The sequence below is a fragment of the Scomber scombrus genome, chromosome 3 (assembly GCF_963691925.1).
Source record: "Scomber scombrus chromosome 3, fScoSco1.1, whole genome shotgun sequence".
NCBI classification, from domain to species: domain Eukaryota; kingdom Metazoa; phylum Chordata; class Actinopteri; order Scombriformes; family Scombridae; genus Scomber; species Scomber scombrus.
The window spans coordinates 8,655,481-8,680,656 of record NC_084972.1 but is presented as its reverse complement, the minus strand read 5'-3'; the positions used below and the strand labels follow the sequence as shown (position 1 = coordinate 8,680,656).

At 40.1% G+C, this 25,176-nt stretch overlaps 2 protein-coding genes across 2 annotated transcripts; both read right to left on the bottom strand.

Moving 5' to 3' along the window:
* Positions 1 to 446: 446 nt before the first annotated feature.
* LOC133978071 (monocarboxylate transporter 2-like) lies at positions 447 to 16,439 on the bottom strand. The gene is made up of 6 exons (XM_062416413.1): positions 16,327 to 16,439; positions 15,235 to 15,452; positions 9,614 to 9,757; positions 6,564 to 7,373; positions 841 to 2,318; positions 447 to 806 (listed from the first exon to the last, which is right to left on the bottom strand). Exons 2-5 carry the CDS (start codon positions 15,446 to 15,448, stop codon positions 2,107 to 2,109), a joined length of 1,380 nt encoding a protein of 459 aa, XP_062272397.1. The 5' UTR covers positions 15,449 to 15,452; positions 16,327 to 16,439; the 3' UTR covers positions 447 to 806; positions 841 to 2,106.
* Positions 16,440 to 16,701: 262 nt separating this feature from the next.
* Positions 16,702 to 24,894, bottom strand: kbtbd8 (kelch repeat and BTB (POZ) domain containing 8). The gene is made up of 5 exons (XM_062416412.1): positions 24,866 to 24,894; positions 21,944 to 22,151; positions 21,395 to 21,701; positions 20,414 to 21,233; positions 16,702 to 19,897 (listed from the first exon to the last, which is right to left on the bottom strand). Exons 1-5 carry the CDS (start codon positions 24,879 to 24,881, stop codon positions 19,434 to 19,436), a joined length of 1,815 nt encoding a protein of 604 aa, XP_062272396.1. The 5' UTR covers positions 24,882 to 24,894; the 3' UTR covers positions 16,702 to 19,433.
* Positions 24,895 to 25,176: the final 282 nt, after the last annotated feature.

The following is a 25,176-nucleotide window of genomic DNA, read 5'->3' as shown; positions in this document are numbered from 1 at the left end:
TTTCCACCTTGTCATGTCCAAGACCTTGCATAATACTAGGGGACAGGAGATGGGGGTTGGGGGGGGGGCATGTATGTGTGTGTGTGTGTGTGTGTGTTTGCGCGTGCATTTCTAATTTATTGGCCCACTGATTTGCTGATGTGTGTGAAGGCTGCATGCAGCTCAGAGCACTAGCCTGGAACTTCTGGGCCTTGCTTCATTAGGTGCTCACGCCCTTAAGCTGCTGACATTTCCAAACTTGTTTCCCAGTCTTCTAATTGTCGTGAAAAATTGGACAGAGCCACCAACACTGAAAAAGCTGCGCAGTAGATCCTGATTTGACTTGCATTTCTCCTGTGCCCGAGTTTCATTTACCTCGCCGCTCGAAGATGTGAAAATGGAATGCGAAAACATGCTTTCATTTGCCGTGACTCTACAATAAGTGATGAGAGAAAAGACATTGGGCTATTCATCGCTCTCATTTGCAGAACAAAATCATCAGCCACAACAAACAGATCTGTCTGTACTGGTGCAATACACTTTTCTGAGAGAGAACAAAATACTCTCAAAATAGAAAGAAATAGAAAGAAGAAATGAGATGCATATTCATTTTAATACAATTGACAATTCAGTGTTATTCATAGCATTAATAATACATGTCTTAAGTTGAAATACAGCAATAACCAAACTTTTGTCATTTAAGTAAACTTGTGGCTTTCATTAAATCCAGACACAGAATTCAAAAAGCTGCCATCACCTTAAAATACAAAGCTTATATTAGCCAGATTTAGAATAATATGTAATTCATATTCTTCTACGGTCACCCACTTTCACAAACATATCCACCACTCACATGCAGACATACACTAAAATACTACACTACACAGCATTAAATCAATTAGCAGGACATGCAAATCCATTCTCACACATAACATACGTCACTGCTAAATGTCAGCACAAAATTATTACAAGACTGTGGCACACATATCGTAGTTGATATGGTTTAGCATGAAAGTTAAAATCTATTAAATACTGACTAGAAAAATGTATTATTATTTGCTGTAAACCAGAGAAAGAGCATAAGTCGATATCACCCTTGTGAGTAACATGAACAAACTAATCACAGGGTTATACTGTAACTGTATGTTTATTACGAGCTTTAGCATCCTATTTAAAATGAATTAACTAAAAAGGTGTTAAAACATCTAGTTATATCTATAATACTTCTGTGTTTTTAGTGGCAGCTTCAGTATTTGACAACTATTGCCAGTGTTTTACTGAAATACTGAAAATAACAAAATATCTGAAGCACACAAGAACAATTCATATTTTTATAAAGTGCCCCACAGAGTCAATGTTCATTGTAATAAAGGAACATATCACCCAATGCAACCGTTTTTACCATAGAACTCAACGATAGAGAAATTGTTGGTTGAGATCTTTTCATGAGATTTGTTAACAATTTTAAAAAGTATGTAATATCATCAGACATCCTTTAAATAACTACAGCAAACATAACTTTAAAATATGAAGGCTGTCTGCTGGTGACACAGCCAAAGTCATGGTAATACAGTCGTATTACATCACATCACAGTTTTAAGGCAACACATACAGCAGTATTGCAGAGTAAAGGTAAGAAAATCCCTGTTCAGTGTGCCGTCTGCACACACCGTCATGCATTCAAGCGGGCAGACACACAAACTGAAGAGTTGAATGAATGACATGGGTCTGCAACAATCCATTTTTAAATAATCAATGAATTAACCAGTTATTTCTTCAATTAATTGGTTCAACATTTCATCTATAAAGTCTGAAAATATAATATATAGGGTCCATTGTGACATCTTCTCCAATAGCAAAATACATTTAATCATATAAAACTGAGCAATGCCGCATATTTCAGAAGTTGGATCTAGCAAATGTTTGGTGTTTTCAGGGATAGATCTGTTAGACTGTTGTCTGTCGTTCCAGCACATTGCATTACCACCCATACACCCGTGTCTCTAACATGCAAACTTAGTAGAGAAGTGACATTTAATTTGGCCCTTCAGTGCTCTCTGGTCATGTCACTCCCCCGGGGCCTTTTTTTATCTTTAGCCTCGGGCTCAGTTCGCTCCCCTGCTGCCCTTAAGCAGTCTGTTGCATCTCTGACACTGAGATGGTCTCCTGTTCCTGGTTCTCTACGTTTTTTGTTTTTCTGTCCTTCGCAGCCTTCTCTTTTTCCAGCATGTGGTAGTTGTAGATGTTCATGACAAAGAGGAAGACCCCGCCAGCCACAATCACTGTGCCACACATGTAGAAAAGGTACTTATAGTCATCAAAGACATCCACCAGTAACCCTGTGTGAAGACAAGAGGGTGGACAGTTAAATAATGAACTTGTTATTAAAGATACTTGCTCACCATACAAAGAAATGAAGCTATTATATGACTTTTTCAACCAAGAGATGGCCCAGACCCATTGTACACTGTGCCATATCTGTATAAACAAAAAAAAGGTTGACTGTTGTATACCATGACAAACAAAACGCACTGTGTACCTGAATAGTATCTTCATTTGACCACTTGACAAGTTTGAAGGTGAAGAGAGCAAGAGCTAACTCGCATTTGGCTGCATGTGTGTATGTTCGAGAGAGTCAGAGCGCAGGCCAATTTGAGGCGAGCCATGTCGGAAATGACAAAGAGCCATTTCACCCTTCCTGGCTCTCCCCGTATCTCTGGGAAGGCAATTTGGACGGCCGCAACCGAAACTAATCAGAAGAGAGGCCCACACTCAGAGCCATAACTATCGAGCCCAAGTCTGCAGAAAAGCGACAAATGTGGTTTAGATCAGATTTAAGCCTCCAGGTTTTCAGAGTCTTAACCGCACAGCACCCCCTCCTCGACCCCCTCGCCTGCAGACACGGATCGATTGGCATGTGTCGCTATCTCTCTCACTCCCGGCACTTATGATGGCCCGTCTGCCTATCCATCTCACTGTATTACAATCTCTCCTTTATACTATTTTGAGCCTTATTGAATCAATGGTAGCGTGTTGAATTATTTGGAGCAGGAACATGTTCTCCTTACAGTCCAGAAAGTCATTTTTTTACCCCTAGTTTGTAAAAGTGATTTTTGATTTGTTTATTTTCACGAAACTCGAACAAATTGATTTTTCCTCCTAACTCCAACAAAAGGATTTCTTTTGTCTGGCTTTTGTGACTGGGAGGCACATTTATTACACGGCATGTTTTTAGAGTCGATGGTTACATTATCTTATCTAAATCTCTCTGAGAAGATTTGCAGTTTCCTTGGTCGGGCGTTCTTAATTACACCAATTACCGTCTTTATGACAAGTAATATGATAATGATGTTTGTGTGTGTGTGCTTGTACTTTACTGTACCGCACTAGGAGGGGTCACTTTGCATTAGGATCATTTTCAACCATCTCAATGCGGGCTGCATCATCTGATTGATAGCACTCATCTGGTGAGTGTACGCCAATGACCATCACCCTCATTAAGACAGTCCTTGATTGGCGCGGCAGTAATTAAGTCCATCTGGCATAGTCACCTCTTTTTTTTCAAATGTATTCACAGCTTAATTATGGCCCAGGTACAGGACTTTAATGACGAGAGTTTGAACTGAGTGTCATTAAACATCCAAAGCAAAAAGCTAATTACACCCACTTACCTCACTTCCACCTAATTGGATTGACCTGAAGGTTTGGGGGTGCAGTAACAAGCAGGAGAGTTAGAGTAGACATAAAGATTGTGCCCTCTGGAGGAGAATGTTAGATGTGCAGGGAGGCACTTATTTACCCTGTTAAATAAGCACCCCAGAACAGGGTCGCACCAGTCAAATTGGGGGGCCTATAAAGTTCCACTTCATTATAATTCAGGTTGGAGGCATTGGGAAAGTTTGTCAGTGGGCTGATATGCAAGGCATATGCAGCTACAGGCGCTTCTTCAGTGTATTTGTCTAGAACACACTAAACAGGACTCTCTAAATGAAGTAGACATGTAGACTGGTGCACAGTCTGAGCACCTCAATTACTGTCCTAGCTTTATGGTGGCAAGTTAATCTTTATTCTGTTCACTCAATTTAAATTCCAGTTCTTTGGTGCACATTTTGACGGGGACTTTTTGAGGTGCACTGTTATGAAGCGGGGGTAAAAACATAAACTTTGCATGTGGTTAATATACTGGCTGGCAAAAGTGATCAAAGTTAAAGCTGTTGGAAGTTCAGTGGTATCACACACACAGAGAACCCTAACTATTTGAGTGTGCCAAAAGTATTGTTCAGCATAGTAAACTAAACTAATTTATATAGATTTTTTTTCAACTTTTAAAGAAATGATAAATCTTAGAACTGCTTACAATTTGTAGACATGACCTAATATGATGAGTTTTTTAAAGGGTTAGGGTTAGGGTCACAAAGAAAAAAAAGGTTGGCAACCACTGATATAAACCTTATTGTTTGTGATAAACCTTGATTGAGACATGGATCAATTCAAGTGGTTCTTTATGTACAGATTGTTAATCCAGCTGAGTCTATTTGTGGCTTTGGCTTACTGTGTGTAAATATTTGACCTAACTTGCCTAATACATAGCAAGTTTCTTACTTATTGTGCTGCACCTTTATTAAGAAATCCAAATGCCATTCTACCACATCTGCAGTTAACTTAGAACATGTGAATAATCTTCATTTAGGCTTTCAGACGGTCTCCACAAGGCCCTGCAAACTCTATTGGCTCTCAACTTTCAACTTTAACAAAAACAGAGACCTTTTTCCTTTTGTTTTTACACCATCAGTACTACAGACCTTTTCATGGCTGCACAGTGACAAATTACTTAAAGATTATTTCACAACAAAGTAACTCAGCAGTCAGCATTAACTCACCTAGACTATACACTGAAGGCAATGGGAAGAAGTTTTTGCTCGCTTGTTACTGGCTGAGATTTCAACAACAATGTCTAAATTCAAAGTGCTTTTATTCAATTGATGACATATAGCGGCTAAAAAAACTAATTTTCCTCAATGGCTCCTTTTTTCAGAGTCAATTACTGTTATTAGATCCCATCCTTCTGTTTTCTTACTAGATCAAGCGGAGGATGTTTTAAAGTGGGTCTTTTGAAAGTGCATCAATCCTGAAAATGGCAGGGACGCAGCGCCTGTAAACAATATCCTCCTGATTACACAGTTATTTAGACCATGAAGGTAGCTGTCCAACACTTCAATCTAAAGCACTAGACACAGAAATAGAGGAATGCTGGAGATATATGGCTGCAGATGGAAATGTTTTCTTTCCTATTTGATATGCTGGTAAGCAGAAATTCAGCCTGTAGGTTGATGCTGAGCAATAAAAAATAAAGTGAGTCTGACCCTTTACAAAAATCCCCACTTACAGCATACTAACTTAGTTTATGAATCAATATTGTATTAATTATTAACATGATCCAGTGAATACTTGAGATGTCAGCAGACAGCCAATCTGATCTCACCTTACCTTGATTATTAGATCAAGGTAAATTGCTGTATGGAGCACTCATGGCAACTGTCTGGGATTACTTTTCTGTTTGAAACTGTTTATACTACCATAGGCTAAATCTCATTGAGCTCTAAAAACAGAGAGTAGCTTTAGGCTTTGTTGTACATGTTTGTGATATCATTGTGATATTATGTTTTAATGCTCTGACCTCTGCCAAGAAACACTGACTGGGAAAGGTATCCTCACTTCATCCACATCTAAGGGGGTTCATCTGGGGCAACAACATGATCGAACAATCACAGATGCAGCCACAATATGGAGATGAACTGGGGGATCCCCTGTGCTAAGTTTCATACATGGGAGCTTTAGAAAGCTACCTGCTGTTAGCCTACAGTACATGGCAATTATGATGCAAAGTTTCCCACAACCACTTACTGCAGAGGTGGACCATCTTTAGTTTTTTGGTAAATGCCTTCAAAAGTTGATTGTTTGTTTTATGAAATCAAAACTTTAAATGGGAGAAAAGGGGCAGACACATATATTCATACAGCAAAGATCATATGTTAAATGTACTATAGTAGACTGTAACCTATTATAGTGACTAAGAAAATTTAGATGCTGTCAAATGATACAGATCAAGAGAAGTTACATTTCAGTTTGATAGCTGGATACACTTATATACAATATCAATAGTCTGAATGCACAAATATATGTGAAATCACTATTTTTCAGCTTTCATAAGTAAAATAAAGGTTTCACAAATCTGAAAGTGGGATTAAAAAGTGTTACTTATTTTTGCTATGCTGTATAACACTTTCATAAGTGGTGATAAAACCAGAATCAGGTGCTAAATATAGTGTATTTGTCTTCAACTGTGTCAGTGATCAAAATGAACAGCCAGTCAAAGGTCATGGTCTGTATTCAAAGTGACCAATCAAAGGACTGTATATTCCATCCCCACCTCCAAAGTCTCAAAAGTCAACTTAACCAGTCAGCGTTGAGCAGCTGCGAGCATGTGAGTGTGTGTGGTGTGTGTGTGTGTGTGTGTGTGTGTGTGTGTGTGTGTGTGTGTGTGTGTGGGGGGGGGGGGGGGGGGGGGGGGTGTGCACAGTTACCTGCAGCAGGTGGTCCCAGTAGCATGGGGAAGCACTCAATGATGGTGACCAGTCCAACAGCACTAGGGAAACGTTCATTTCCCATCAGGTCCATCAGGCATTCAAAAATTAGGGCGAAAACCATGCCGAAACCCACACCAAAAAATACTGCGTAGACCACCAGGAAGGAATAGCTCGTGAACAGTGGGCACAGCAAGTGGCACATGCCGTTGAAAACCATGGCAAAGCCGAAAAAGTACTGAACTCTGGGCCTGATCCACTTGGTGTTGGCTACCAGGCCAGTGGCAGGCCTAACAAACATGTCCACAAAGCCCATGATGGAGAGCAGATAGGCTGCAGAGTACTCCTCTACACCCTGGCTAATAGCATAGGCTGACAGGAACACAATGGGTGCATAGGCACCAAAGATGTACATCACATTCCCGATGAGGTAAATGATGAAGCCTCTATCCTTGAAGAAGGACAAATCCAAGAACTTAGTAGTTTTCATACAGTTTCCTTTTAGCTTAGTGTTGCAGTTACTTGGTTGTTCCTCCACTTGCTTCTGAGGTGCAGAGGATGAGTTTTGAGGCGGGACAACCGGCCTCATCAGGGCTCCAGCAACACAACAGTTAAGCATCAGACCACCAAGGATAAGGAAACTTCCTCTCCAGCCAAACGTGTTCAGTAAATATTGGTTGAGAGGAGCAAGAAAACACACAAATACCGGGCTCCCGGCCATGGCCAGTCCATTGGCTAAAGGACGTTTTGCCAGAAAATACTTGCTGATGATGGTGAGAGATGCATTCAGGTTTAAGGAGAGTCCACAACCTGTGTGTAAACATGAGAGAAAACAGTCACATTCCAAAAATCTTAAGTAACAAAACTCTCCTGAAGCTAAACTCCAAAGGGTACATAAATTAAATTAAGGACAGATTCTTGCTTGTTGCTCATTATAGGTTCCATCTCATTTCACTTTTGCCAGCTCAAATCTCATTTGAGAATGCTGGAATTATTTCAGAAATAATATCTTTATTTAAGTAGAAATAAATTAGAGAGCCTAGGTATTACACCCACTCTCTTGCCACTTTATCCCCCCCCCCCCCCCCCACCAAAAAAAAGAAAGCATAAGGAAATGAATAGAATACTATGAGTTTAAAACTACATAAATTACCCAAAGCACTGTAGAAGATACAGGAGGTGAATATAATAGATTTATGGGCATCAAGGTAACATTTCAGATTTCTCAACAGCTTTGGTGTTTTACATACATCAAGATATCAAATATAAAAAAAAGTCTTATTGGCAGATAAGATATATTTTTATTGATTAGAAAGGCATGCAGGAACATTCAAGACAAATTAAATGAATATAGAAATAGTAACATTAATACTGTAGATGTAAAGTTATCAATATAGTATTGAAAACAAGTTTACAAAATTGTTCACAATATTAATAGTAAATCATTAATTTAACCTGGTAATTTTTATTTACTTTAAAAGGATTACTTCACTGTTTTGTAACCTTATTGCAATATCTTTACTGGTGGGCTACTGACCAATGCATGGTGTAAAGTCTGCCCACATTCTTTGTATTGTCAAGGCAGCCAGAGGACCCCAGATTGTCCACAAGTGTGTGTACCATAGGTGTGGACATTAAAGACTATAGTAAATCCCCAGTTGTGCAGTCTAACTCCACTGTTGACCTGGGGAGAGAGTAATAAAACATGCGCCTCCTGTGTAAAACTTTCCACCAGTGAGCTTCAACAGGAGGGCGTAACAAATGGGGAGGTACACCCACTCCCCCCTCACCCCTCCTTCCTCCTGGCAGGTGCCCGAACCAACCTTGCTTGTGCAGTGTCAAAGACCTTATCCCTCACCAGGTTCCCACACGCAAACACTGCCTGTTGACAAGCAAGCCTAAAGATATCTGCTCCTGAGAACTGAACTGTGTTACTGCAGGTTTCTGCTGTAACAGAAAGAAATGAAACTTTTCCTGTTATTCCCTATCCCTGAACATTATCATTTTAATATTAACTTTATTATTGCAGTTTTTCACTAACCCAACGGCTGCTGCTTCTGCTATGATTTTGCTCTGTACACGATATTTCTTGAACAATTCATCAGTCTAACGTCTTTTGTTTCCCCAAAGAATCTAAAATATGAACCTTTCTATTCAGTTCTTGAACATCCGATGTTCTGACCGTGAGTGTCCACCACAGCTTTTCTGCAACTTTGTGTAACGACATTACAGCTAACCTTGATTTTTCATTCCTACTTTAAAATAACACTACTATAAAAGGATAATTACTTACTGAAAGCTTCACTTCACTGAGTCTGTGAAGTTTTTTGATAAAGTGGTTATCTGTTCGCATATGTGTGTGTGTTCGTGTATGCATGTGTGTAAGAATATCTGCATGTCTGCTAGGTGAAACTGCCCGATACCTATGTGTCAGTGTGCCAGGGCACAGGGGAGCACAGCAGGGCACACACATGCCCTCTGGCACCACACATGGCCTAGCCACTTGCTGGGCCTATTAATCCTTCACAGCAGTCCTTGGCAAGGTAATGAGCCTCGCAGGGTGGCAGGGAGCCCCCATGTGACAACCGTGATAGGAGCCTACGGGAGAGTACAGAGGGCCACGGAAGACCATGCTCTCTGGGATCAGGGACGGTTCTGTCTTAATTACCGTCCTATTCCAGGTTCCCTTGGTGCTCTAACTGCACGCCAGGAGCTGGGGCAGATGCCCTGGGCCCTGACAAACAGCAACAGCAGCGCAGCCAGGGAAAGCAGATCTGGAAACCTAGACATCCTGAATGGACGTGAAAAGAGGAAGACTGCCATCCTACCATTCCCAGAAGAGCTTAAGCAGGGCTGATGGGTTACCAAAGTGGTAAACAAAGCAGGGATCCACATCAAACTGGCTGGCTCATTCACTTTATTACAAATGTCTGAGTTTTGGGCTGTGATCTCATGGACATTTAACTGTTTATGGAAAGAAATGTGATGGTTTGGATTCCCAACTCAGGTATGCAAGTACATTCTTCTTAAATAAAAAAAAAGTACTGTACCACCAATGATGCCAATGCAAAAGTAGAGGAATACGATGGAGTTCCCAAAAGAGGCAGATACCATAGCAACGCCACACATCAGTCCACCTGTCATCACTACTGGCCGGCTTCCAAAGCGTTTGACCAACATGCTGCTCACTGGTCCTGCAATGATGTGAAGAAAGACAGAGAAATGTATTATATGTTTAATTTCAATATAAAAACACTTCATGAATAACTCACCTTCTTTTAGTGATCGAGGATTTGGAGGTGTGCACACAGCATCACCAATTGTCACTCTAGGTCTAAACCCAAGGGCAAAAGGACATTGCAGAGGGGGGATGGAACACTTCCACACTTTTGCGTCCACTACGAAGTGACTTGGCGACTCATTATACTCTCCCCTGATGATGTAAAATACTACACTCAGTGATCAATCAGCAATTAAACAGCCTTTTATATGCTGTCACTCTTCCCTTCATTCATAACCTTGCCTGAAAGAGTGACATTGCGCCACCAGTCCATCTGTAGCACGCCATAATGAAAACTTCTTTCTTCTCCTTGCTATAAAGACCCATCGTTCAAATATATATTTATCTTACTCACTACTGACTTACTACTTTCATATAGAAAAATGGAGAGAGCATCAATCAAACTAAAATATAGGCTTCAACGATTACTGAAAACTTAACATTCTGCAGCTATTCAAGGCATTGGTGCGAAGGGGCCTGTGTGTGGATAGTGATAATTGCAAACTGTCCAGTGAACAGTAAGAGGATTAGATATTTGGCAAACACCTACTGTCTTCAAGAGCATGTTTACCATGGCTGATGATTAATTTCTCTGTACATGGGAGAAAAATAGCATGAAGGAAAGCCTGTTGTCTTTAAATGACTTAAAAAGAATATTTTTATGGTTTTTACAAGTACACATAAAGGATTTGTATGCGTCTGTAAACACATTCTTTATATCATTCTCTTAATTAAATCTTTATATGCCATGTGGATTTCTAGATATAGCTACTTATAAAAATGCCTACTTCTGGCTCCACATTTTCTGATGCCAGGAACAAATAATACCTGACTTTCAATACACAATTCACATTACACAACCATTTGAGACATTGTTTATATAAAAATATTGATTAGTGCAACTTCATTTCTCAAAAGTATCTGTGTTTAATTTTCTCTAACTACAAGATACAGTGGAAAATAAGGCAAACTGAAGCATCTGACCGTGTATTCAATGCCAGCTTACTGGATGCTACAGGCACAATTTGGTTGGTATTGGAAAGCACTGAGGTTCAATACCCAGCCCTTGTGGTGACATCAATGCATGAATTGCAGACTTTTGCTGCAAGCTAGCAGCCAGCAGCTTGTCAAACAAAAGCAGGAACAAGTGAGCCCAGCGGGGAAAAAAACCTGAACTGCTAAAAACAAAAAATGTAAATGCAGTTTTGAGCATCAGTAACAGATTTATCTTACTTTTTTCCTCAGGTCTCTGTATTTATTTCTGCATTACAATGGAGTCCATTACCATGTCACACTACCTACAAGCTATTTGTGATATCAGGCGCCAGTGTGTGGTAAACCTGTTCCTCCATACACAAAATACTTCAGTTCTAACATACAGCATGGAAAGCTTTGAGAGAAGGAGAAAGCAGTCTCTAAACTTTTCTGCAGCTGCTCGTTCCTGTCTGACAAGCTGCTAACCTGTCAGGATATCTTCATGTAAAGGACAGTTCGTTAATGCTTAGAGACATTTACACATGTGCATGTACAAAGTGATTGAAAATCAATCACAGTTGACACACAGTGAGAAGTTCTCTGTCCTTCATTCGTTTGATCTTTCTTTCTTGCTTCATGCTGAGCTTTAAAGAATTGTCCTCAACAACTGTATCTGCTGTACCAACGTACTGCACGTGGAATAAAACCATCCATCCCGCTGTTTATACAGTTAACCAGGTGCTTGCGGGGGTCAAAGATAGATCATCTTTCTCACTGTAGATGTGTCACAATAGGGCATCTCCCTCACTACCACCATTTCCACTTTCATCATAACTTTATCATTTGGACTCCTTGAGTCAGAGGTTTTCCTGAAAAGGCTGTCATGTCTCTCCCATGGGGACGTGGTGTCAGACCCGTGTGCTGAACCTTCCTCTGATATATTCCCCCTGTCTCTCCTCCACTGGGTGACATTGCTGAAGCCTTGCCAAGGACAATATGATAAAGCCCTGTGCCTGAGCCACAGTGGAGGGGAATATTTCACCAGTTAGGCCTCTCTGGCTCGAGTGCAGGTGAGTTACACACACTGTTGTCCTGTAACCTTGAAAGCCGCTAGTGGTGAATTCATGTAAAGCCTCATAAAGGCTTTTATTGTCATCTTAATGAATTTTCCCATGTCTCTCAAATACAGCTTTACCTACAACTTGACAATAGACAAAACACACACTGCGGAAAGTCATTTCTGCTTTTCTGATTGACAAGTGAGTAAAGGTCTTTCGCATTCTTTTATGGCTGATAAAAATTCTGTCAGCAACCTAACAATCATAATTACAGTTAAAATGACAGGGCGGCTTCAGACTAGCCCCATGAGGGACAAACTGTAATGTGTATCCTGCAGCCAGTAATTGTCTAGCCAACACAAGCTGGAGGAACCAGGAAAGCAGAGACGACACCAGCAGGAACTAATAAAGATTAGGTTGAGTAACAGCAACTATAAAAGCAAAATAAAATTTTAAAAATCATACATATACTATATTTATACTATAATATATTTGTTTTGGAACCTTACCAATGTGAGTTCAATTTGTATTTGACTATTGTTGAACAAACTATCACTGGAGCCAGTATTTCCTCTTTGACACTGGTGAAATTGTGAAGGGGGAACAAATGTTCCATGTTCCAAACCATACACTAAGATATGAGCCAAGTGAGCCTGAGTTTAGAGATTTGATTGTGGCCATCTTTGATTTTTGGTGCCAGAAGTGACATATTTGGACAAGATCGGAGCTGGTTGGAGCTGACCGTAGCGCTATCTGAGCTAAATTAGCACTGAACATTTAAAGTCTATGCGAAAATGCTAATTTTTTTCGCTAACAAAAAAAAAGGCCTAAAACCATTAAAAAAAAAAGTACTTTATGGAAAAAAACTGAACAGCCAACTCTTTCAAGGGTCTTTTATCATGACCAAACACTGAACTGAAGTCTTTTTTAGGCAACCAAAAATCTTACAACTAACTTTCATGAATGAAAACACATTGTGAAATCGCAGCAGCTACACCTACTCAGTTAATCTCGGGTTACGCCATAGTTATCTTACATAATCAACGTTGCCATGGTAGTGACTTGTCAATCACAGGGTAGCCATGCCCTGGAGCATATTCTGGTTTATCAACCATTTTACTCTAAATGGAAACGTGGTTTACAAAAAGAAAATTATGGTGTATTGAAGAATGAAATTAGCGACCAAGACCATACACTCATTAGGAAAGTGTTAACTAAGGTAATACGATGTAATAAGAATGCAGGTTTAAGGAACTTCTGCAATGGCTTTACTTTTCAGACCAGGAGCTACCTGCTTGTTGGAAACACAGATTATAACAACCAGACATTGGTTGCATATATAACTAGATCCGGAGGAAATCTAGTGGTTAACAACCCTTTAAGAGTCACAAGATGAAGAGGGACTGCAAGATCATCAAATAAATAGGAAATAAAAGAAGAAATATGTTTATGTACCTCTTCAAGACTCTAAAAACTATTAAACAATCTGAGAAAGGATTAACACTACTTGGTTGATCTACTCGCATCTCAGACATCTTCATGTGGTTAACAAAAAAGGCTCAGAAACTAAAAAGGCTATAAACCAGTACTCAAGTAGAGCAGGAATGGCAACTGTCAACTAAACTAAACTAAACACAACTGCCATTATGGGTCTGAGTGTAAGGAAAAGCATCGGTGGCACAAACCAAATTCTTATCAAATCAAAGCTTTTTTTTCTGACCCTTACATGTCAAATTACTGTAAGTATGTACTTGAACACTGAAGAAGAAAACTGCAACCACTAACACATAGGTCAGGGTAATCAGGGTCAGTGTGGATATATAAATTTGAGTCAGGTGAGTAATACTTGCTAACAACACTCCCCTTATTAGGCAGCCTAACACTATTTCAGTGGGTGCAGTCAGTCAGTCATGTGAAGCCAATTTATCAATTACATATCTGGTACAACACAACAGTTGCTTTAGATTCCCAATAATTAAAATGATTTTTTTCCCCATTTGCAAAAAAACTTGGATTTACTTCTCTAGTTTGGGCCATGATGCTGATTGATGAGTACAAATACACATCATTGACAACTCATTCCCTCTCTTGCAGGCATGCAAGTCTGCAGTCAGATGTCTAGCTGTACCCACTGTTGTGTGTTAAAGTGCAACTTAAAATACTGTTTGATTAGTACAGCTTTATCAGTGCCAATTCTTGGAGGTGAGCATGCTTTGCCAATGCACTAAGGTAACCTGCATGTTGTTATTCGCAGGCTATATAGATACAGTAAATTCAAAACTAACACCTCACTGAATTCCTAACATCTCTGCTGAAGTTCTGTTATTTTAAGTTATTTCATTTATGGTAACCAGCTGGTTTTTAATGAAGAAAATATATGCTGATATTTGCAAGAAATTACAGTACAACATTGCCAAAGATATGTCTGGTAGATTAGAAACAGTAATACCAATGCATCAATTTTCAACTGTAAAATATCCCACTCAGCACATATCTTGATCGCAATTTCAAAAAAAAAAAAGGAAAGAATTACAGGGTTCCTGTTATGTGGTCATGGACAAAAAGTAATAATATCTCTATCAGTATCAGATACTCACCAAAATCAATACTGATATCTGTCTCAAGAATTCAACATTTGTCTAGTTGTAGATTTTTTTTTTTAAACAAATGAACCTGGGTTTCTTTCACATTAAGAAAGACAGGTAAAACTCTGAAAATAAATACTAATTGCAGTGCAAATGCAATCATTCTTTCATTCAATCGTTGGTGAACTACGTTAAGGGGCCATGCAAACTTTAAGCAGCACTTCACAGCTGATCTCTTCACAAGAGGACCTTGATTATTATGAATTGCAATAACGAGTGCATTTTCAAGAAATGCAAAAAACTGAAAACTGAAACTAACAACAAAAAAAAGAAAACTGAATCTTAAAAAAAAAAAAAAAAAAAGTATGTATGACAATGTGACCCTGACTGCATTTAACCAGCTCGTCAATGCTGTAGCTACAATGCAAACGAGTCTGTAGCCAGTGCAAGGAGCATCCCTGTCTCTCCCCTTCTGTTCATCTGTACTGCCATGTCTCTCACTACTTCAAACTGCCATCTCAATTTGAGTTTTCTCTTGGCAACGGATGTCCAGTTCATCATTGTAGGCCTGCTTAACAAAGAAAGGCGAAATGCAAGTACAGTATATGTGAACTAAATACTGAGATAGGCTGAGACAACACATCCAACAAAATGTTCCTAGACTAACACTAACATGGAACAAAAACAACTCAGATCTCAAAAAAGGTAAGGCTACCCTTAAACATGATCTAATAGCAAATTCAATGTAACGAATATTGATTGAATCAACTCACCGCCTGCATACATGACAGCCAGCATAATAGAGGAAATCCATGCTATTTCACTGTAGCTGGCCTGCAAGTCTGCTTGTATCACCTTGAAGAAAATAGAGAGGACTTTGGGCATGGAGTAGGCAAATCCAATGGAAATATGGGCCCCAATGACTACCATCCAACCCCAACCACCATCCAGGGGTTTGCCCAACTCATGTGTTGTTGCAGGGGACATTTTCCTATTCAGAGAGAAAGAGAGAGAGAGACATAAAATATTGAAATGCATGTTGAAAAACTGTGTGCATACTTAAAAATGCTTAATTATGCATGTAATTATGTAGAATTGGTACTTTAACCGAAATACAATGTGTACTGTAAGTCAGCAAATGAGTACAGTTAGTTAAATACATAAACTTACACTGGATGATAACTATAGTAAAGAGTTCAGTGTTATCTGAAGCTGTGATGAGGATTTGCTTACATCATGTTTGTCTTTTAATGTAAACACAAGAGTGACATACCTCATAGTAAGCAACAAACACAACATGCTGATTACATCATAAAAGCAAGCTCTTCAAGTTAAATAACAAATACATGTCAACCTTTATATGGCTTTTTTGACCTTTAAATAAACTACTACTACTTTTGCTTCTAACACCCAAATGCAGAGAGAGTAACGTGTATTTAAGGCAGTATAAACGGCTGTGTGTGTTGAGTATAGCCAGCAAAGCTGAAAGCGTCCTCAGTCATTTGTCACATATGCGACTCGTCACAAATAGACGCAACTATTCGCTTCAACGAGGGATGCTTAAACCACTTCTTGAATAAAACCACAAACACTGCTTTTTCCCCTCACTGTTAAGTTACTATTTCAACTGCTGCTACACTTTTGCTGTTGAAAAACTTCTCCAGAGACGTTTTCAGTGGGAAGAAGCCGGCTTGTCTTTTTCCTCTCTTCCACTCCCGAGCCGAACGGAAGATATCATTCACACGTGGACCTTTCTTAGTCAGAGATATACAAAGAAACTACGATAATAAACTTGTAACCTCCCACGCTTTAAAAAGAAATAGGCTTGTATAGAAATGTTGTATAATAGTGTAAGCAAACTTTACCTTTCATTGAACGTCCTCGCAGCTCGTTTTCTCTCGTTGCAAACTTTCAGCCTGCTCCTTTATTGAATGTCTGGTCACGTGTCACACTCAGCCTTGGGGGTTTTTGAGTTTTGACTAGTTTCATAAGGTTCAGTAGTGAAAGGTCTTTGTCGCCTCTGCATCATGTTCAGCCTATAGGTCATGACTTATGACTGATAATAACATGCTGTGGTTATGTCACTTCAGTGCCTTTAAAGTGAGTTTCACCCCAGTCTATCTACTTCTGTGACTGCCTCCATTTAAATAAATAGAAACACACACACACACACACACACACACACAAATACATGTGAAATACAGAACAAAATGAACAAATGTCACTTTTAATAGTTTTATTTTCAAATTATGTGCAATGTGAATTTCACAGTTGAACTCAACCACCACTATAACCCGCAACCCAAAACAGACAAACCAGCAAAAAAAGTAAAACTGAGGAAAGAAATGCGATGAAATAGCACCCATGAGCGATGCATGTAGATGTCCAGAAGTGAGTAAAGTTTCGCAGCTGGAGGCCACTAAAACTCTTGAACACGGAAAGCTGTTTGTTAGCTTGTTGTATGACATGACTGGTGTTTGAAAGTTGATCTGTAATGCTTAGTTTCGGTGAGATGTTACAAAGAAATACTACTGTACTAGAGAGGGAGGTGAGGGAAGGGAAGGGGAGGGGGGGAGGAAATCAAAATCTATCACTCGTGCAGGTAATCATTTTTTCTCAACAGAGCAGGATTACTCTAGCATAACTAAATAGGTAATTACATAAAGAAAAAGAAAACAAAAACAGCCACTGGAGACAACAAAAAGAAATCACATCTATTTTTTTTTCAAGTTATAAAAGAAAATGAAGATAAGTTTTAAAAAACTGTGCAAGTACAGCAAACCTATAGTACAGTATATTACACATAACAAAAACATTTAAATACAGTACTGTATCAGTAGAAATCCTGAGAGTTCTCCGTTCCTGGTTCTCAAATGGCCGTCTGTAGACATGTGGATGAAGCTCAAACCTTCTCTCACCCCTTGAGGAGGGCTGTTTTGAGGGCATTGTTCAAATTTTAAACCAGCTCAAAAGTCAGTCGAAGGTGGATCTTCTCTTGGAGAAGTTATATCATGTTCACAAGTCCTTAATAAATGCGACTCTTCTGGTATTCAAATCCATGTGAATCTCTTAAGATGATTGCTATATGGTTACTAAAACTTTTTTTTTTTCTGAATAGAGGGGCACTCTCCTTCAGATAAAATACAAGGGAAATGTGTAGTGCAAAGATGACACAGGAACCTGCATGAGGAAAATTGACGGCACTGAAAAATGTCACACGCTGACAGGGAACGCCACTCAGTGGTGGTATTACTCCTTCTATACAAGATTGTCAAAAGAAAAAAAAGAGAAAGAAAAAGAAAAAAATACCAGCACCAACAGTTTGTGTCCTCTGAAGGCGGATTCATGGCTGTTAGATGAATTAGCACACAACCCGGGCCACCTTCGCTAGTTTATATAGTCTGCTTTCTTTTCAGAAGGGTGCTTCGTAAAGTTTGCAGTTAAGGACCATTGAAGTGGAGAGTGATTCAGTGCAACGCTGAGTTTAAGACTTTTCAGATATTCTTCATCAGGAGAAAGTTTTTTTTTTTTTATTCTTATGCCCCTTTTCTAGCTACAGGCACATCGGCATCTCAAAATGATCTGCACTAAATTACGCATCACTTCAAGCCTACACCCATGCAACAGCCAAACAATCATTATTGGAACTAAAGTGATTTTCACTAGCAGAGACGAGCACACAAAACAAAGAATGCACTTTTACTAAAGTAATATAATGTGTATATATATATATATATATATATATATATATATATATATATATATAGCCTAATCACAGTTCCATGAGTTATTGCTACCACAAAATTATTTTCAATGTCCAGATCAGCTATAACAAGACCTCAAATGCTTTTTTTGGCATTGAAGAGAAAGGCTCTTTCAACCTGTTTTTCAGATGATTATAATCAGGTGTCGAAAAAAACAACCTCAACAGAGCTCAACACTGGATTGAGCTTTTCACACAGTTGCTTCATCAACACGATGGCCTGAAATGTCCCTTTTCTCCTAATCAAATATCTCTGAAGTTTCTGAGGTAAGCCTGTTTAGTTGGTCTGAACTTCCCACTTAGTGTTGCCACAGATTTGACTCCGTCCTTAGTTCTCCAATGTGGAGAGTGAGTACTCTTAACAATTTGCTTAAGTTGTCTTCGCACGTGACACAAAATGGATGTCAACTCAAAAAAAAACACAAAAAAAAAGGACGGGAGGCGTGAGCCCCCCGCGCAAACTGGAATCTCAAACAAAAGTTTAAAAATAGCTCGGAAGCCAAACATAGTGTACTGTTTGACACACTGACGCTTGTGAAGGAAGAGGGCCATAAAAATATCACACACGCTTCAAGCTTTAAAAAAAACAAAAAAAAAACGACGGTAATGTAAATCACAAGCACACTTCAAATTATAACTCATCTATAAAACAAGCTGCAGAGACTTGAGCACAGACTAGAAAAAAAACACACACAAACCTCAGAGCCAGCACTAATGAGCTAAGGTACTCATCTTACCCGTATGAATATATAGTTTATATATTTATATATATAGATTTTAACTTTCTGCTGACACGTAGCATCCATATCTCCAGAGGGCACTTTTACCTTGCCGATACCCTCCTACAACATGCTAATCATTTGTAAAAATCCTCACCTATATACGTATCTAAAACAAAAAATACAACAGCATGGCTCAACGACAAGCAAAAAGAAAAAAAAAATAGTATAATTGCACTTATGATTCATTGTACGGTTTTCTTAAACAAGCATCAGTGTGAGTAGTTGGTGCTGTCTGGAAAAAAAAAATACTGCAATCTTTAAAAGCACCCCCGTTTTTGATCATGTTAAACCAAAGTTTGAACGATTTAAGACTTAACCAAAAATGGTCCTTGTGGTGCAAACCCAAGGTAACACCAGGCACAAGGCAGGCAGGACCACACTATACTCCCCCTCTGCCTCATAGATTGGGTTCACAAAGCGAGCTACCTCAAAGCACTTTCTGTAGACATTGTGGGTAAAGTTTGGCCACCACGCATTCAAAATGGCGGCCCAAATCCCAGAGGCGGTCGGGTGTCTCGTAGATTTTGGTCCATAAATCTGCCTCGTCGTCATACTGGTAAAGGGAGTTCTTGCGGCTGGTGCGAAACACGTGCTCCTCCACCATGACCAGCGTGGCCCGTACGAACAGGTGGAGCTGGCCCTGCAGCAGCATGGCCTTAATGTACGGGCTGGTGGCTTGGTCAAAGGGCAGGTCTCTCTTGCGGCTCCACGAGTTCTTCTCGATGTCGTAGACCTCCACGGTGAAGGTGCGCTGGTGATTCCTGCAGATGCCGGCGATGTAGTAAATGCAGTTCTTATAGAGGGCGGCCAGACCCTGACTCCGAGGGACACTCATCGGAGCCAGGTGACTCCAATAGTCCTTACGGGGATCAAAGCAGAAGAAATATTCACCTGCAGGAAAGAAAAAGAAATGTTATTTAGAGCTGAGATCAACTGCTTTCACATATATTTAATAATGTGTGTCATCTAAATGTCTTTTCAGATTATTCTTAATTCATGACATTAACGCTGTCATCTTTAGATGCACATTTTACAAGTTAATGTTAATATTTGTACATTGAAAACCTTTCTGGTAATTGTTCCTCCTGTTCATACTGGCCATCAAGAGACCTTTTTTAAATGCAGTTCCAAGGTAAGACAAAACACAGTCTTTTTAGTACAAAATTCCCTATTTTCTGTTTCCCTAAGTGTTTGAGCTGCTGTGGCATTAAACACAAGCAGAGAGAAGACTAACTTCAGCAGACTGATAATGGCTCATATTAACCTCAGCTGAAGAGTGGAGATTGTATGAGATGGGGGAGACACAATAGCAGCAACTAAAAATGGTTACAATGGACATATGTACACATGAGCACTGTTCTAGGACAGACTTAAAAACAATGTACAACTATCCTTTAGGAAGTTTACCTTGGAGGACGTAGATGCGGTCTCTGTACTCCACAGCACTGTGAAACTCCATGGCCACTGGCATGGCACTAACCGCTGTCCAGCAGTTGTCCCTGGCATCATAGCACTCTACCGACTTTAATGCGTTTCGTCCATCACCTTCATACACTCGGCCACCCAGTGCATAAAGCTTCCCGCAGCAGTGCACGAGTCTGCAGCCGATCCTCGCTCTCAGCAGAGGTGCACGTGGAAGCCATCTGTTGCCTGCGTGTTCGTACTGCCAGAAATCGCTCTCCGCTCGATGGTCTATGGACACCTCGCTATTGCTTGGTCGGTAGCCACCGGCGATATAGATGTCGTTCTCAGAGGACACCAAAATACCGACCTCTCTGAGATCATTGGGTGGTTTGCAGAGCTTGAACACCCTTCCTGTGGCTGTGTCCAGGCAAGGCACCGTCTGCTTCTTCCCTGAGTGTTTGTGAGCGGCGTCGAAGCAGATGACCATCTCAGAAGCAGTCATTCCCAGGCGCTGTGGGCAACCATTGGTGCCAGTGAGGCGGGTTTTGGCCTCAGCAGGGTCTTTAGACAGGGACAGGGCACCAGCAAAGGGAGCGGGTATCCGACTGAGAAAGGCGTCATCCAACAAAGGCAGACGGATGCATTGGGAAAAAACCTCTGGAAGGTGGGCCTCTCGGCCAGGCAGGTCGTGCTCCAGCCAGCGGACTATGCTCTCGTAGACGTGCTCTTCCTTCTCCACGTTGAGGTCATCATTGTTCAAAATGCTGACCAGCTGCTCCTTAGTCATCTGGAGAAACTCTTGCTCCCATGAAACACACAAGAACTATTGCAGAGACACAAATATTTTAGATTTAGCAGCCAAACAGTAATCACAAACAAAGCCCTACAATTATTACAGTTATATAAAGTTGCAATGAAGTACAAGCAGGCATAATCATTAAATCACAATACAAAAAATCCATTCTAAGCTCATGTTCAACTGACCTTCTTGCGGATATAGTCCTGTGAGCGTTCCCTCAGCTCTTGGTGCCCATAGGCATCAGCAAACATGTAGACCCCAATACAGTTCTGGGGATCAAGCCTGCTGATCATGAACTGGGCACACTGGTCTTGCAGGGCAGGGATCTGGAAAATGCTGGCTGCTGTGAACAGGGCCTGGACGTTGGACTCAGAGAGCGTAACCCTGGACGTGTAGGCGTAGTCTAGGACTAGGTGCATGGATTCAGACTCCACCCCAACAATTCTGACCTCACGCTGGCTGCTCTCTGTAAGGCCACTGGTGAACATGGACCTGGTGATGGTGGAGACAACACAAAAGTGATAATTAATAATCAATTCTTTTGATTCATGCACAGTTTACTGCAGACACCGGGCTGATTTCAAACATGCTACAGCTTGATATGAAAGTTTTATATTATGTCACTGTTATCAGTTATGTAGCCAAACGGACTATTACAACCAAGTAAGGATTTAATATTTCCAGTTAGTGAATTATGAAAATGCCAACATATGTGCACATCCAACACTTCCTACCTAAAATATGGGCTGATTGCTGCAAGGACATTTCGGTGACACGAGAAAGTCTTGCCATGGTCCACTTCTACGACGATGTCTGTGAGCTGTGCTTCATCATACAAAGCTTTGAGCTGCTGAAGGATGTTACAGGCATGAACAGCATCTACTCCGTTATAGTTGGTGCTCGGTGGTGTCCCATTTTGTACTTGTAACAGCTTCCCTACCTCTGAACAACACAGTACAGAGAGAGATCAGAAAATTTAGTTACGGTGTACAAAACACTGAAAGACACTATTTAAAAAACAAGTGATGCGATAGCAGACTATAAAATTCAGAGTGGTAAACAGTAATTCATGTTCTCACTTTGAAACCCTTCATTCAATCACTTCTATGTAGTTGTGCAGTCGAATGAAAATACAGAAATAAACAGACTGATGATTACACATTTATCTGAAAATAACACATCACAGAGTCAAGATGACACAAAGGTAACTTACTTTGCATGATGGCAAAAATTACTATAAATCTATAATGCATTGCAATTTTAAAAAATTATATCTGTCTAAACAGTTTACTGTAAATAAAGACAGCAAGCATGTTTTCAATTGGTAAAGATACAGTATATGTTCTGGTCAAACATAGATATCAAAAATCAGAGTTAATTTATGTGTTATGATTTAGATTAGGTATGGACCAAGAGTGTACAGTTGTATGCAAAAGGTTTGGGCACAGCTTAACAAATTGGTGATATTTGTTGTTTACGGGTTGTTGTTTTTTTCTGTAAAAACAACCTCTCTAGGATAGGGAGTAGGAAACGAAATATTTTCAGCACACATTCATAATAGTTTTTGTGTCATGAATTGAACAAATATATCTTTAAAAAAATGAACATTTTGGCATTTGAAAGTTTGGCACCCTATACAATCAGTAGTTAGTGTCATCCCCTCTGGCTGGTATCACAGCTTGTAAACTCTTTTTGTAGCCAGCTAAAAGACTTTCTGGGATCCTCTCCCATTGTTCCTCGCAAAAGACTTCTAGTTCTGCAATATTCTTGGGTCATGTTGTAAGTGCCCCATGTAAGTACATGGCGTGAGGGCCACTTCAAAACCTTCAGTTTGCATCTAGTGAGGTAGTCTGTGGTGGATTTTGAGGAATGTATAGTTTCATTATCTTGTTGTAGAAGCTGTCCTCTTTACAACTTCAGCTTTTTTTTTTTATAAAGTGTGATGTTTACTTCCAGTTTTTGATAGTATTTATTGGATTCCATTCTTCTCCCACCTGTGCAATGTTTCCTGTGTCACTGGCTGCAACACAACCTTAAAGAAGATCTCATCTTGACCTCTACCATCCCCCTAAGCTGCCATTTCATAATTGCATTTCACACTGTGGAAACAGCAAGCTGACAATGCTTTGCCATCTTCTTGTAGCCTCCCCCTGCATGGTGGGCATCAATAACGTTTCATAGTCTTACACAGCTGCTTAGGAGGAACCCAAGGTTGCTGAGTGTTCACACAAGGTTTGAAGAGTCAGAGTATTTGTAAAGCTTTGAAATTGGCACCAGCTGACATTTCTAATGACAACTGCTGACATGCCTCGGTCCTAACAAGCTAATTAAGGTCTGAGACATTGTAAAAGAATCTGAGACTTTCCAACTCTTCTAACCCAAACTTTTACACATGCCACAATGATTTTACCTTTTGTCAATTTACAACATAAAAAGTAACCATGCATAAATATTTGCTGAAAATATTATGTTTTATGCTCATATCCCAAAAAGGCAGTGTCTACATCTTTTTAATTAAAAAAATGATTAAATATATTATTTGTCAGGAGATGTCCAAACTTTTGCATACAACTGAATGTGACCCAGCTATGATAATGACTTTGACAAGTACACAAACTGTCTCCTTTCATTGTTTTAGTCTGGCTGTTTATAACTTTGGGCCAAAGTTGTTCATGTACTTGCTCCCCATAGACCAGCACAAGACATACGGATAACATCTGGGCCTATAAAGTCGCGGATTCAGTGCTGTTCTGTGTCAACATGTTTCTTATCACACATGTTGTGGTCTAGTTACACAAGTGGCACTCCGACGTTGTGCCTCATGTGATGTTTCACTATAGACTTATATTCTCAGCAGCTAAGAACAAAAATAAACTTTTCCAAACAAAATACCTCGTGTTGTGCAACGCTTGCTCCCTGACAGGACAAAGACTCGCGATGAGTGAACAGAAAACTAGTGTCTCGCCAGGTGGTAGCTAGCCTGCTAACAGCAGACATCACTGCCCGGCGTCTGCAGTAAACTGTGCAGGCAGTTAACTGTGCTACAAGGCAACTTTAAGAGTATCAGACGATGACTAGTCAGATTATGATCTATCGAAACAAGTGTATATTTCGATGAAGAGCAGTACTATCGGCTGCATTAGCTGGCTGACATGCAAGCTTAACTTTTAGCAGGCAGCTAGTCACCAAGCTAATGTTAGCAAGCTTTCTTTGACACAACATTGCGAGATATAAAAGAGCGATAAAGACCTCAGATGTTTTTTGTGCAGCCGTCACTGCCTTAGAGAAACATAAACAGTATTTCACACGACGTCTAGTTCGTCAGTGCTCAAAACAGTAGCTGTAACCACAACTTCTCGAATCTTTGTCCCTTGTCATAAACAAGTGTTTACAAAATCAGCTGTGTGGGTAGCGAGCTAACCGGCCGAAAGTTAGCCACACAGCTAACGTTAGCTACTTAGCCGGAGCTAACAGAGCCAACACTTTTGAGGAGTCAATAAGAGCTTGACCCCTTTAGACGAGAATGCAACATGTTACGACTCTTTTCACTAGTCTGTACTGCTATGCTCCTAGAACATACAAACACACATATTATAACTTTAAAAAGCGTTATTTAAGTCTGATTAGTACACAAAACAATGCAGATTTTCGCTAACCTCCACTGGCAGCCATTCTCTCCAGTCTGTCTCGGGGCAGACCGAGAAAACGTCAGTGAACGCACAGCGGAGCCCCGGAAACAAGGGACAGCCAATCATCGCACGGAGCACGGATCTCACAGCCAATCATATTCATTTTAATCTGAAATAGGAATAAAAGTTGATGGCTGTGTGAGTGAATATACACAGTAACGGAATTACAGACGACACTCAGTACGATCACCCCCAAAAACAAACAAACAAACAAACAAAAAGCAATCCAGCCCAGCTAAACCAGCTGATATAAAGTAACATATCATAAATATTGCCCC